This window comes from Bos javanicus, chromosome 9 (assembly GCF_032452875.1).
Source record: "Bos javanicus breed banteng chromosome 9, ARS-OSU_banteng_1.0, whole genome shotgun sequence".
Classification (NCBI taxonomy): Eukaryota; Metazoa; Chordata; class Mammalia; order Artiodactyla; family Bovidae; genus Bos; species Bos javanicus.
In genome coordinates, this window is record NC_083876.1 from 68,284,397 (window position 1) to 68,300,172 (window position 15,776).

The 15,776-nt window shown below is 38.1% G+C and overlaps 1 protein-coding gene across 10 annotated transcripts in view; it reads left to right on the forward strand.

Moving 5' to 3' along the window:
* L3MBTL3 (L3MBTL histone methyl-lysine binding protein 3) overlaps window positions 1-15,776 on the forward strand; it is a 104,884-nt gene that overhangs the window by 74,314 nt on the left and 14,794 nt on the right. For all 10 annotated transcript variants that reach the window (XM_061427938.1, XM_061427945.1, XM_061427944.1 and 7 more), the window contains 2 exons: window positions 508-657; window positions 12,187-12,266. In XM_061427938.1, the coding sequence (XP_061283922.1) occupies window positions 508-657; window positions 12,187-12,266 (230 nt within the window). The remainder of the gene's footprint in view (window positions 1-507; window positions 658-12,186; window positions 12,267-15,776) is intronic.

The following is a 15,776-nucleotide window of genomic DNA, read 5'->3' on the forward strand; positions in this document are numbered from 1 at the left end:
ATGGGCCTGGAGACAGGAAATGGGGGAGCCTCCTTCCTTTAGAGGGCAGCAGCTGTCACAAAGGAAATTAAACAGTTTGTGATGACCCAGGGCCTGGAGATCACTTTGGGAAGCAGGTCTGCTCTGTCTGTCAATCATCTGTCTCTCTCCCACCTCAGTCACCAACCCTCCTATGTTAAGCATTTCTCTCTTGGGCTGATTGTTCACAGACTTACACACAGGCCCTGCCCTTGGACAACACAAGAGGGAATCCTTTGCTGACCATTACTCACTTCCAGAGATTGCAGGAGATTGTATTTAAAAATTTAGGGCAAAGACATATTTTTTTATCAGAATATACTTAAATTATGTTTTAAAGGTAAAAATTTTTTGCTATATGTTTAATCTATGTAACTATGTATTCAGTTAAATTTTTGCATTTTACATTTTGTAGCTTGTTGTCTTAATTGGAAGAAGTAATTATGGTCTAATAGGAGTCTTCTCTTTTTTCGATTTGTAACGTTTTAGTGCTGCCAACTGTCCCTATTCAGAAATCAATTTGAATAAAGACCGAATTTTCCCAGATCGTTTAAGTGGTGAAATGCCTCCAGCTAGTCCATCATTTCCAAGAAGTAAAAGAGCCGACACAAATGAAATCTCTTCGTCTCCTGAAACCAGGTAATTAAAGTGGTAATATTAGTGTTATTCAGAGGTAACTGTGGTTGAAAGACATTTTTTTCCTTAGGTGTTTTGTGTTCTATGGTGATGTCTTCTAGTACATTATTGAAAATGCCCCTGACTTAATGTGAAATAATGGTGGGGGTCAATACTTGGATTGAAAAAAATTTAGGCAAATTTTTTATAAAAGTATGTGCACATCAGGCAAGATTTCTCTTGTCCATCTTTTAGCTGAACTTGCTTGATACTAGAAGTTTGGACATCCCAGTCATTGTATTTCCTGATAATTCATATTTCTCAATGAACTGATCCATATTTATATAAGATCACCCTCTGTAAAGAAGATGATCGATACCCTGTGAAGAATGGACTTTCTTTTTAGTGTTCGTTATACGCCACGTGCTTGTATCTACATTGTTTCATTTAATTATTAGCATATTCCTTGTACAATGTGCTCAGTCATTTGGTTTTGATTTCACTTGTGGAGTTAAGTTGGAACGTTTTAACCTCTATGGATTATTCAGTAAAGAACCAAGTTTTGTTTGATGTATCTTTAAGTAGATGGCCTCTGTCCTTGCATTGACTGAAGATACTACAAAAGAAAACAGTAATAGAAAGATGATCCTTCACACTTATGTTTGGGGACTTTTCTTTTATGGAGAGTCTTTAAAATCTAAGGCAATGCAGTTATTTGATTATTTTAATATTTAGTAGCTCACGAATGTACCAAATGAACATTTGAATTAGTCTGATTCTTAGTTCACAGCAATGTTGTTGAAGCAATGGCATTTAAAGTATCAGTATCCTCATAGAAAAGCAGTTTTGCCCTATGGATGAAGGAGAGTTGTAACCTCTTTAATTAGAAACAACAGTGATGATTTACTCTTAATCCTTAAAACCATGACTAATGTAACCTAAGCTCATTCACCTAACTCAGAACCCTATAATGAGGGCATGTCACTTGAGGAAATTTACTTTAAGGCAAATGAAGTACTAATTCACATAGTAGTGATTATAGCAACAGAGTTCATTGACTTACAAGGAGGTAAGGATCCCTCAAGTTTTTATTTCAAAAGCCAAGATATTGTGTAAAATTTTAAAAGGATACTCTGAGGTGCTGGCAGTTTGACCTTCAGGCTTTTCACTAACTCTCTGGGCCCTGGGCTGGATAGCTGGGCTCAGTTTCCTCACAGCAGAAAGGAAAATGATAACAAAGGAAAGGTTGTTAATAAAGAAGTCTAATCTTATGGCTTGAGAATGGTTGCTTTAAGGTAGAATTAACAGAGTTGAAGTTAGCTGGCTTCTTTGCTGTAAGTGAATCTGTATGAACGTATTTAATATTTTTTAAAAACTTAATTTTTAAAAGATTTTTATTAGAGTATGCTGCTGCTAAGTCACTTCAGTCGTGTCCGACTCTGTGCCACCCCATAGACGGCAGCCCGCCAGGCTCCCCCGTCCCTGGAATTCTCCAGGCAAGAACACTGGAGTGGGTTGCCACTTCCTTCTCCAGTGCATGAAAGTGAAAAGTGAAAGCGAAGCCGCTCAGTTGTGCCCGACTCAGCAACCCCAGGCTCCTCCGTCCATGGGATTTTCCAGGCAAGAGTACTGGAGTGGGGTGCCATCACCTTCTCCTTATTAGAGTATAGTTGATTTAAAATACTGTGTTAGTTTCAGATGTACAGCAAAGTGAATCAGTTAGACATATGTGCATTCTTTTTTAGCTTCTTTTCCCATATCAGCCATTACAGAGTAGAGTCCCCGTGTTATACAGTAGATCCTTATTAGTTATTTGTTTTATACATGGTAGTGTGTATAGCAAACATGACATTTTTTGATCACTGATTCTTTTACCTGGTCTTAAGAATGGTAAGGTGTACAAAGCTCTGAGAACAGTGAGTAATAAGTAATCAGTCCTCAATAAATGTTAGTTTTTATTAGTTTTGTTGCAAGAGGAATAGTTTGCTTATTTGTTTCTTTTATTCCAGAGAAGCAAAGTAAGGCCGGCACATTTTTTAAATATATACATATGTCTAGGTTAAGGAGAAGGCAATGGCACCCCACTCCAGTACTCTTGCCTGGAAAATCCCATGGACGGAGGAGCCTGGTGCGCTGCAGTCCATGGGGTCGCTAGGAGTCGGACACGACTGACGACTTCACTTTCACTTTTCACTTTCATGCATTGGAGAAGGAAATGGCAACCCACTCCAGTGTTCTTGCCTGGAGAATCCCAGGGATGGGGGAGCCTGGTGGGCTGCCGTCTGTGGGGTCGGACACGAATGACTCGACTTAGCAGCAGCAGCAGCAGGTTAAACTTTGAGTAGAACACTCAAACAAGATGATTCTCATGATGTCAGATAATGTTCTTTCCTCTTTTCTCAAAATTGTTGCTCACGTGGATGGAGTTCCAAGTCAGGTTTTAACACATTTTATTTGCGTCCTTCATAATAATTTTCAAAACATTGGTCCACCAGACTGTATTTTTATTTTATTTTATTTTATTTTTAAACTTTACAATAGTGTATTAGTTTTGCCAAATATCGAAATGAATCCAGACTGTATTTTTTTAAAAAGGCATTTGGCACAGCAAGGGACAGCTAGCACTCCCAGAAGCAGACCTTGAGACAAAGATTTGATTGCAGGTGGTTTATTTAAGAGGTGAGGAAAGCGCCAGTGGGGGAGTAGGGAGGTGAGGCCACAAAGGGAAGACAGCTGGTAAAGCTTCATTGTCACACCAGCTACCACTGTGAACAGCAGGAGCACAGTCCTGCTGGGGCCTCTCTGGGAGACTGTGTAAAACACACCTCTCAGGTTTTCCCACCATAGGGATGAACATGCTCAACTGTTTTAAACACTTGGAAAGGAATTATCCTTCAATTAAAAACATGAATAAAGTGGAAAAAACAAACATGAGAGTTCCCTTTGGTCACAGAGCGAGGCTGCCAGGGTGGAAGGATGAGCGAATGCCCCAGCATGTCCCCTGCCACACAGCAGGCAGAGCTGCCAGAACCCGGGTAATCCTTGGGAAGGCAGAGCAAGTGAGACAGGTGGGCACAGTGGGTGGCCAGGGCTGACAGTGTCTGCTGCACCAGCCGAGGCACCCATTTCAAGTGCCAGCTGGGCACCAGAATGAAGTATGCTGGCATTGCTTTTGATCCAGAAGCAGAAATAATAAGGCTAGATAAATGAACAATTTGAGGAATACCTATGTCTTTTTCATACCAGAAAAGGTATTTTAAGGGCCAGTTCATAGGCCACCTACTCAGAATAGACCCATGGACCACTGGTGTTCCTTATCTATGCTTCACAGGCCTGACTCCGTATCTGATCCCCTGACATCTCTAATATACAGATTAGGGGCCCAGCCAGCCAGAACCTTTCAGTCTGGAGCCCAGGAGCCTACATTTTAAAAGTTCATTTGGGAATATATCTCCCTGCTTAAAAATTTCAGTGACATCTCTTTACTCTTGGAATTAAAGGCCTAATTCTGAATGTAGCCTGCAAAACCAGTGTTATCTGGTATCTGCTGAACTCTCCAGCTTTTTACCGATCAGGTCGTTTTTAAACAATGCTTCAGCCGTCTTGGTCCTCAAACCTTTTCTCTCTGCCTTGAACCCTTGTCTCTAACCTGTCCTAGTGAGTCTCACCTCATGGGCTTCAGGGTAGCTCCCATTTCCCCAGGGAGGCTTCATCCTTTCCTGCAGACCCTGGGTCAGGTTCCTCATCACTTGCTTTTGTGTTACACATGCCCAAACTGTTGATGGTTCTCTGTAAATATTTCCTCTGAGTCTGTGTGCTTGTCTCATTGGTAAGCTCCACAAGGGCAGAGGCCACATCTTCTCTGATTCTTAGACGCCCTCAGTGCCAAGTATACTACCCGACACTCGGTGAGGCTGGAAGGCCGTCATGAGTCATCCACTAGCCTTCAGAGGAGACCTACCAGTCATGTCGCCCAAGAGGCCACCTCTGTGTAGCCTTTTTTTTGTTCCAGCAACACTTCTTACTTTTTAAACTTTGTACAATCCCCACACCAGATATCGAAGAGGTGATTATTAAATGATGAGATAAAGCCCCCAAACACATACCTATGCCTTTATAAATGTTTCCCAAACTGTTGTTTGCCTTCCTCCCTCCATAGAAAACCATACCATACAAATGACAACATTTGTATGACGCAATGAGAAAGTGGTTGGGACTGCCTCTGGGTGACTAGACAGGGGCCGTGTTTACTGACAGGACCACCGGCAACAATATCTCAGAACTCTTGTACCTGAGCGTCAGGGCATCCTGGCTGGGAAGCTCTGCTCCACGTTAAGAGGGCTGTGCCTTGAGTACTTTTGTAGGTATACTGAATGTTTGGGTCTGTTTTCTTTACAGAGACTTGTCAAATGGGTGGTCAGCTAATTAATGAGTTGCCAGTGTGTATATAGATAGAAATATGAGATTGTAATGCTTTCCCAGTTATCCGTTCATTCATCACATGCATAAGGAGTGTCAGTATTGTGTCTGGAGCTTTCAATGAGATGTTTTCCTTGGGAGATCAGCAGCTCATCTCTGCCCTCACTGCCCTCCTGGCAGCAGATGGTAAGGCTCTGCCAGTCGGTGGAGGTTTCTGGGGACCAGTAACCTTACATCTCTATATGTCTGCAGCTGAGTAAGAGAACGTGTTTCTCTATATATCTGAATAAAAGCTTTCAAAGTTTTAAACTTTGTTTTGCATCAGAAATATCAGATGCTTGTTAAAATGCAACCCTTAAGGTACCATCTCCAGAGATACTGACTCAGAACATGTAAGCTGCATCCCAGTTCATTTTTAACAGGCACCCCCAGGTGATGGAAGCAAGTGATCTATAACCCAGACGTTGTGAATCATTACTGAATATAAAGACCCTTCTCCAGAGTAATAGTTCATGATGTGCTACCAAACAAAGAACATCAGCATCTGTCTGATGTAGTCTTATTCTCCTGAATATATTCTATAGTGGCTTGTCATTGTGTTTCTAAATTAGGTGCTATGTCTGTTTAAAATCACATTATGTTTTAAGGTCCTGTGTTGTTTAAGCCCGCTTAGAGATAACCATAGAAACATAATAAAGCCTTTTAAAAATACCTGCAAATGCTTATATTAACTTGCGAGGCAAATGTCCATTACTAACCTATATCCAAAGAAAAAATTCAAGTCAATCTTATATAGGCCATTAAAACAGCTTTTCGAGTTGTAGATCCAGTGTTTCTACTTTGAGAATTATGTGGAACAGTTACAGGAGTTGCAGCTTCAATCTGATTTACATAGTTAGGATGAATCAGATTTGCCCATCTGTACCCAAAAGAAGGGCTTTATGAAACAGATGGGAATACAAACTAACATAAAATATGAAACTGTAAGCATATACATCTCTTTACTTTGCTAAACTGTAAAATCAAGTAGAGTAAAATTAGAGCCAGAAGTTCTAAAAGGTGGCAAAAGTTAATTAGAATTCTTCAGAAGCTTTGTTTTGCTTCCAAAGGTACTCTGGTCATGAGGACTTGGTATTAATGACTCAGAAAGTCCCTTTAATCCGTGGGCATCCCCTGCCTATTGTAAAGCCTCTCCGCCCCCCCACCCCTTTAGTTGATATGCTGCCAGATACGGATTAGGAACTGTGAAACTCTTCAAATATTCCAGTTCTTGGGAATCTGCATCAAATCTATGCAGTTGTTTATGCACGCTAGGGAGGAGCTGGGTTATTAAAACACTTCCAATCCAGATGCCAACTGCTGTGACACCAAGGCACCCATTCAGAGTGTAAGGAAAAGATGACTGTGTTATTGCTGATGCATGGGAAGTTGTTAGAACAATATTATAACAGGGTCTTACTTTATCTCCTTGAATAGCACTTATTTTTGACTCAGGAGATGCTTTTATATACACTAGAAAATAACATCTGTTCTCCTTTTCTATGACAGCAGCATGAGAGCAATGCAGTCCTGCTCTTCTTATGACATGATCTTTATTTCCCAAATCTCACCTTATTGGTTAGGGCTTTTCATCTTATACAAGAATTGATAAATTAATTGAGGAATTCATTTTACTGGGGAGTTTCCTTGGCATCTTGATAACATCCACTATATTTACTTACTCATTATATTCCTTTTTTCACTAACATGTTAGTAGCCTTATTAATTAGGGCTTCCCAGGTGACGCTAGTGGTAAACACCCGCCTGTCGGTGCAGGAGAGGCAAGAAACATGGGTTCAAGCCCTGGGTTGGGCAGATCCCCTGGAACAGGGCATGGCAACCCATTCCAGTATTCTTTCCTGGAGAATGATGTGGACAGAGGAACCTGGCAGGCTACAGTCCATAGGGTCGCAAAGAGTTGGACACAACTGAAGTGACTTAGCGTGCATGCAGCCTTATTAATCAAAATTTTTTATCTGTAGTCATTAGGTAAATAGTAAACTGTGTTGACCTTTCCTGAGCTGTGTTAGGAAAAATGCTGTTAAAACTATTGTTCGTGTATTGTCTCAAAAGGAATTTAATTTTTAAATATCTTTATTCAAATGTTAACTGTAGACATACATGAAAGTTTTATTTGCCACTTTTTTCTAATCCCTTTGAATGTGGCGACCTCCTTGTTTGGACACAATCAGCACAATCTTCTCTTCATTTGTAGGAGGCATTTTGGAGACAATTTCAGGTTCTCTAATTTTAAATTTCCTCTAACATATTACTCTTAAGATTTCCATTTGATTTTTTTTACCTGTTAGTGACCTCAGCCCAAAAACTTTTTTTTCAAAGTGCTGGGGGTATGCAAAGAGACATCCTTTTAATATTCAAATTAGGAAGCTACATTTCTTACAGCTCTCACAACATTCACTGTGTCCCCACTTGTTCCTGGAAGTACAGGTAATTTACAGTTCTAACAAAGCCCCAATGAGGCTAGAGTAAGCTATTCTGGAAGGAGAATGATGGAGTGGTTTTGAGGTATGAGCCAAGCCAAATTCATGCTGGAGTTAGAGAGCTGGCTAAAATCCCTGAATTGAAACAGAATAATTGTTTCATATTTTTTCAGTATTATTTTTAACAGACTGATGACTAATTGAAACATAACTGGCTAGGGATTGTTTTTAAATGAAAAATAAGCTTGAAGAAATCCAGCTGTTTGCATTCAGATGCTATCCTGTTGCTATATATTTACTCTTCTAATGTTTGTTTCACTAATATTTACCACAAAGTCTAATTTGAGTAAGATAGTAAGACATCTAAAGCATGACACATAATTACAGAGGAAAAAAAAAAAGGGTGCTGACTCAGAAAGAAAACATTTTTCCATTTGAGTGGATTCCACTGTCTTAATTAAAAGCCTACAGAGTATTCTTCACTAAGATTTTGTGCTTAGTCACTCAGTTCAGTTCAGTTCAGTTGCTCAGTCGTGTCCGACTCTTTGCGACCCCCATAGACAAGAGCCCGCCAGGCTCCTCTGTCCATGGGTATTCTCCTGGCAAGCATATGGAAGTGGGTTGCCATGCCCTCCTCCAGGGGATCTTCCCGATCCAGGGATGGAACCCAGGTCTCCTGCATTGCAGGTAGATTCTTTACTGAGCCACTGGGGAAGCCCTTGAGTAAGATATAAGTAGGAACATGATAAATGGTAACTTAATATTTAAGAATTACTTACATTTTAGGATACAATTGTTTACTGACATCTGTTTTCTTTATGTAACCTGTTTTTCTCAGGTTTTGAAACAACCTTTAGATAAATGGTTATGAACCAGACTACAGTCAGACTTCCTAGGCTGCTACTTACTAGCTGTGTAAACATGTAACCAAGAGAGGTTTGTCTCTAGAATGGGAATGTAATAACAGCATCTGCCTCACATAGACATTATGAGGATTGAATGATCTAACACAGGTAAAAGCACTTAGGAAAGTGCCTGGAATACAGTAGTCTCCCTTGGGATTTGAGAATTTTTAAGAACCAATTTATTTCAATATTTCTTTAGCCTGAATTGAAATATAATCATAGCTAAATATATATGATTATATAGCTAAATATAATATGATTATATTTCAATTCAGGCTAAAGAAATGTTGAAATAAACTGGTTCTTAAAAATTCTCAAATCCCAAGGGAAACATTTATCATGCTCCTACTTATGTGTCTGGCTGTGCGTTAAGCACTTATTATACATTATTTTGTTGATCCCTCCAAAGCCTGTGAGTTAAAGGATTTATTATCCTTGTTTTACAGAAGATGCAGCTGAGGGTTAGGGAAGTTCAGTAACTTGCTGAAGGTCATATAGGACTAGTAAGTAGCAGAGCTGAAAGTTGAACCGGGTCTATTCACCTTCAAAGACCGTACATGTCACCACTGCTGGGCTGCTTTCTCCACGTTATAATACACACCCTGGGCCTAATCAGCTTGTACTCCCTTCCTAATAGAAATTGTTGGTAGTGAAAAATGGTGATCCAGAGGAGAAGATAAGAATTTTAAAGTAGAGCAAAATCATAATATTAAAGTACAACATAAAAATATTTTGGGTTGTCATTTAAAAAAAAAATCTTCAATAAGCATATCTTGTACTATGTTCCAGAGTGTGTAATAATATTATCCCGGAGTTTTGACATTCTGATATAAACATGTTTTATTTATAATTGGAAGACGGTATAGCTAGAATAACTTTTTGCTTGGAAAGTTAATATCCTTGATAAAGCGTTTCATTTTTGCATAGAGAAAGAAATTCATAACAGTTCCTATTCAATCAGAATTAGCAATGAAATTTCTAAACTTATGGGTGAGAGAAATACTGGTTGTCCAATTCAGAAAGTGATTTTTAAGTAAAATATAAAACAAGAAAGGATATTAATGAGTCAGATTCTTCATTCCTAACCTTATCAATAAAAGTTGAAAATTTTAATAAGATTATGATACAAGAAGGAAGTTTCCTTTAAGTGTATATAATAGGGATGTGTACTGTATTCTGGAAAAACACAAGGATAAAAAACAAGTAATAATTATTTCTAAGTATAGATTTTGGTGTGTTAAGACCTGGTTCTATACTAGTTCTGAAAATTTGGGATTAACCTCCAAGTTTGAGCGAATGTAACAACAGAACCTTCTTCCAGTGATTGTTATGAAATATCAGACATGTAAAGAACTCAGCCAGTCTTGGTGCATAGTATGTTTCTAAGTATATTAACTTTTCTTATTACTTCTCATTAATACTGTTTCCACATTTCTGTATGTGCTTGATCAGGAGTCTGTTTCCTTAAGGGGCTCTGTTCACCCATCTATTTCATAATACCTGTTCTAATAGACTATTCAGATAGACCCCACACCACCAACCATCTCACTAAAGGAAACATCAGAACCCTAGGGGACTTAATCACTTTTAAGTTTAAGGAGTTAGCAGGCTCAATATATTAATTGGAAGTAAAACATTCAGTAAACCTTTCTTGTAGTGTTCTGTTTTGGTGCAAATAAATATCCATATTTATAGATTCCCAAGTTTATATGGGTTAAGTTTAATGAAATATCATGAGTTTAAAGTAAGGAAAATGAGAACTGAACATGCTTTTGTAATTAAGCAATGTGAATAAGAGCAGAAGGTTTCTTTTTTGCTTCTCTTTGGGGATAGATAATGGCAGATCAGGCGCAAAGAAACTCTTAGGGTCAAACATATTATTTTCCTTTTCTATTTCTGTTTCTTCCTAGAAAATGATTCTTTTCCTACATTTCATAAATCATCCATATTGTATTTGGGCATAAGAATACAAAAGAACTTCCCTCATACTTTGGTCTTTATAGCTTTATTTTAATGAAGTTTACTTTTAGGGAATATATAATATACTTTACTGAAACCACAAAAATAAGCATTAATTATTAGTGGACAATTTCAATCATAAAAAATGAAATATTCAGGAAAATCTAGGACTTAATTTTAGCCTTTGGACTCAGTTTGGGCTTTGGTTTTTGTTTTCTTTTTGGGGTGTTTTATTTGGGGCTTTTTTAACAATATTAATTAAAGCTTTTAGGTAATTATGCTAATTAATTGGGAATTTGTTTCCTTTGACTCAGAAAAATGCCAGTTTTAAGATACATCACTCTAATGTGTGATTGTTTATAACAAGCATTAAGATTAGCTATCCACAGACCATTTTTTTCAGTGGCCACAATAACGGATAAATTTGTGGACTCAAAAACTATTATTTCCAGTTTAATATGAAACAAATGGAGAAGATCACATAAGCTATTTTTAGCATAATGTGATCTTAACATGTAATTATCAATTCTTTTTACATAGAAGACAGTTTTCTGTTATTACTTAATGTCCTTTTTCCAGTTATCATTAATTTTCCTACTTGTTTTCACTGTACCTCTATCTCCCCACTTTCCATGGAGTAAGAGCCTCCAGAGTCATTAATTGATTTTTCGTAGAAAAAAATTTTATTGCATAATAAAAGTGATTCTTTCCATTCTCAAATAAGCAAGTATCCTTCAGCAGTTGTAAAGATTGTTTTCAGTATAAACTAATCCAGGGAGCTCAGATTCCAATGAAATTTCACATATCTCTGGAAGTGATCTTTCTAAGAAAAGAAGTAGTGAATATATTATTTATCACATGCTTACTGTGTTGACATCGTTATGTTAAATTACTGTTGTTACAAATAGGGAATAAATAAGTGCTTCAGTAATTAAGATTATAAAACTCTTTTATATTTTGTTGGGATATTTGGCTTCAAGGGTATTTTCCCTTTTCTTAACACTGAGCAAAAGTGTGGTCTGAGTCTTCAAGAAACTAAGGATATTTGTAAAGGTAACAGCATATGAAACAACAGAACATAAGTACAGAGGATTATAAAATATTATGAAGTATTCATTTTGAACCCTGAGTATATAATAGATTAAGTTAAAATTTTTAAATCCCTGAAATTTAACTTTAAAGAAAATATACATAGCCTGGGCCTGGTTTCCTTTAAAGCCATTTTTGTCCCTGACTTCAGGGTAAAGCTCTGAATTAGGATTGTAATGGGTCCATTCCATTTTAGAGCATTCATGGCATGGTTCGATTAGCATTAGGTCATTCCTAGTCAGAAAGAGATGGAATCAGTTCAGCCTATGAATTTAACCTATTTAAGCCAGGAAAAGCTTCCTAGAATTGAGTTTGATTCTCCTGAGCAATCTCAATCTCAAATCCCAGAGCGGAGTAGTATATGGTGACTTGATTAAATGATGTGGACTTTAAAGCCCTCTTTTTCCTTGAAATTGTAGTTTTACCAAACAGTGCAAGTAATATTGCTCATGAACATGTGTCTCAATTTGAAGTTGAACTATTCAGTAGCCACATTTTTCATTCTTAGCTTTCTGAACAGTGAATGAAAATTGATAATGAAGGAAATGAACATTTATAGATGTTCTTAGTATTAATTGCTTCTTAATGAAGCTAAAAATCCTTTCGAACATTTTAATGATATCATTGGTTTTTAAATTTTAAATAACAGTTTCTGAGGTGCAGTGTTGAACCATTTCTTTAAACATTTCTATTTTTCTCAGAGACCAGCGTGCTGAGGATGTCAAAGAAGACTTTGAAGAGAGAACAGAGAGTGAGCTGAGGACACCACATGAAGCCAGAGGTACCCATAATACTCTCATATTATTGATAGGTATTACGATTAATACTCAACAATCAAAACTGGAATGTAGCAGTCCCTTTTATATTAAAGACAGACTTCATCTGTTACTGCAAGCAATAAAAGTTTATTGTTCAGGATAATTTTGGTATACAATTGATAACGAGATGGATCCATCTGTGACCTGTATTTATAGTCCCTTTCACATCTGTGTAGAATATTGTGTGTAGAGTTTGAATAAGGCCTTCTATTTGCTCCATGTAGTGTATTTTTAACATTGTTGATGTCGTTTGCTTCATATGTTTCAGACTCATCTCAAAACATGTTGACATACAAATAGAAGTAATATGGTCTTAATCTAATACCTCAAAATGAAAAGAAAATCACTTGAGCAAATGTTTTAAGTTGTTCTGAAGAAAGTAACTTGTCTTATATCTTTGCTGAATAGATATTACAGTAGTTTAACTGAGCAATGAAGTTGTAATGACTGTTGTTCATAGTATAACCTGTATTTATAATTTACACATGGCTTTATAGTTACTATTTATTTTTATAAGAAAAGGTTGGCTGGATTAGGATTTTAATGATTGCCTCTGAGGACTTTGCCTGTCATGTGCTTTCTTGGGTTTAGATTATTTGTAAGATTATAGAATGACACCTAAGGACTGTTTGCCTGTAATGACCTATTCTGTAAGTGATGCTTGGATTTCCATATCTGATTTTCATAAAGCAGTAATTTATGGTTAATTTAAAAGCTGTATCCTCTGCTGTCCTCAGCATATTTTATAGTGTCTAATATTACACCATTTACAAACCCCTACGGATGGCCAGGGTTTCATCTGTGATCTCCCACGTGTCCACTGTGTAATCTTAGACATTTCACTGAATACTTTTCAGTGCTTGTTTCCTTGTCTGCCAAAAGATTGATAGAGGTAGTCCCTCCCACAGTTGTTATGGGGATTGAGTACAGTAACATTTGTAACTTGCTTAGAACAGCGCCTGGTACATAATAAGTGCTGTGCAAGTATTTGATTATTTAAAATGTTTCTAGTCACTTAGAAAGGAAAAGAAAAACAATTTGTGAAGGTTTTGTCATCAAGGTATTGTGCTGCTGTACTCAGTTGTGTCTGACTCTCTGTGACCCCTTGGATTATAGCCTGCCAAGCTTCTCTGTCCATGGCATTTTCTGGGCAAGAAGCCTGGAGTGAGTTGCCATTTCCTACTCCAGGGGATCTTTCTGACCTAGGAATTGAATTCATGTCTCCTACATTGGCAGGTGAATTCTGTACCACTAGCGCCACTTGGGTTCTTAATCCAAAGCGTCAGCCTTTCTTAGTGAATGGTGGTTAGGAGCACGGCCTTCATTCTTGTCTCAGCTCCACCAGTACCAGCTGTGCGGCTGGCTCCGGGGAAAGCATTTTAACATTTCTGTGTCTCAGCTTCTGAGTAGTGCCCACATCACTGGATTATTACGAGAAGTGAATGCATCAGTGGCTGCAGGATTAGCTGTAACAGCAGTGGTAATAGCAGGAGTGGTAGCCTTGTGAAGTAAGTGTCTATTGTGTGCAATTATCTGATCCCTGGAAGTTTAGATAGAGTCATGGTAAAATCTTCTGGGCTCTGAACTTTTTGAGGGAAGGAGAAGGCAATGGCACCCTACTCCAGTACTCTTGCCTGGAAAATCCCATGGACGGAGGAGCCTGGTAGGCTGCAGTCCATGAGGTCGCAAAGAGTCGGACACGACCAAGCGGCTTTACTTTGATTTTTTCACTTTCATGCACTGGAGAAGGAAATGGCAACCCACTCCAGTGTTCTTGCCTAGAGAATCCCAGGAACGGGGGAACCTGGTGGGCTGCCGTCTATGGGGTCGCACAGGATTGAACACGACTGAAGCGACTTAGCAGCAGCAAAGCAGTGATTTTCAGCCTTTTCAGTTTCTTCCTAACTTGGTGATATAATTCACTTTTCACTTGATTTACTGAGCTGATTTTGATCCTTCACCCCCCCACCCTCAAAATAGTCTATTTAATGGAGAATTTTAGGTTTGTTAATGTGATATGCATGGTGTTCTTTCTTTTTCATGGTAGTTTTGTCTATTCAAACTTTGTATATTTTTATCCTGTTTTTCTTGATTTGAATTACCTGAGTTTTTCTGTTTTATTATTCTTTCCAAACATTGCTAGGATTCGTATATAACCCTTTAGTGTTTTTCTCACCTACAAAACCTGTAGTTTAGTATGCATTTTATGCTGTCTTATTTTTCATTAGTGAAAGGGAGCCTCATAAAAACAAGCTGTTTTGAGAATTTTTGCACATATGTTCCTAAGTAAAATTTGCCTATTAATATCTCATCCAGTTTTAGCCTCCTAAAATGAGTTTGATAACTTCCCTTCATTTCCAGATTTTTGAAACATTTTATGTAAAACTTTCATAAAATTAATTTTTTCTGTAGTAAAATCTTTTTATCATAGTTAGCTTTTATTTAACTGCTTTCTTAGCTTTGTATTATAATTTTTTTGAAATTTTTTCCAGATTCATTCTGTTTGGAAAAGATTTGAATTTCACCTGCTGACCTTACCATATAAGAGTTTGTTGGTTTTCTTTCTCTGGACCCCATGAACCTTCAGTACAAAATGAGCTCTTATGGTATCTTGGGATGTTGGGAATATCTCAGATCCTAGTCAGTGTGTGGATGTGTTTAGTTCTTTCTGTCCTTCTGCCTCTCAGGTATAGAGCCATGACCTAGTGTCTCAGATGAGGCTCTCTGTTAGCAGACATTGAGAGTGGTGTGTGCAGGAGTCTTGTTAGTGGTTACTCCGGAGCAATACCAGTGGGAGAGTTGAGAGAAGCAGCAGTGGGCAGAATGAGAAATTGAGTTGTGATGCAGTTACAGCAGAAGCCTCAGTTGATCCCATAAGGAATTCTGGATGAATATTGAGAATTATCTCAGATTTAGGCAGGAGAATCCCACCTTCGTATCTTTGCATTGACTACTCCTCGGATATTGGCTGAGAAGGGCAGGAACCTCCGTTTGGCTTAGGGCAGTTTCTGGAGAGGGAGGTAGCTGTGAGGCATCAGCAGTCACAAGGTAGGAGAGTGAAAGGTCTCGGTTCTGAAGGGTGATTTGGGTGGCGCGCTGCAGTGTCTGCCACACTTGGCTCATACTACACGTCTGCTACACTTGGTCTCTGACTTTCCTATAAGAAAAATCAAACAAAAATGAAAAACAGTATCCTTTCACATATGTGGAGTTAGGCCAGCCAAATTAAATCTAATCTTTTGGTTTTAAACAATGAATCTGACTCCTAAACTCAATCTTCTTTCATTATCTTGCCTGAGATGTCATGAGCTTGCTTTTTTTTTTTTTTAATCCAGAAAACTTCCTTCCGTTATCATTTTTATTATTTGGTATTGTTGCTGTTCAGTCGCTAAGTCATGTCAGACTCCTTGCAACCTCACAAACCGCAGCATGCCAGGCTCCCCTGTCCTTCACTATCTCCCAGAGTTTGCTCA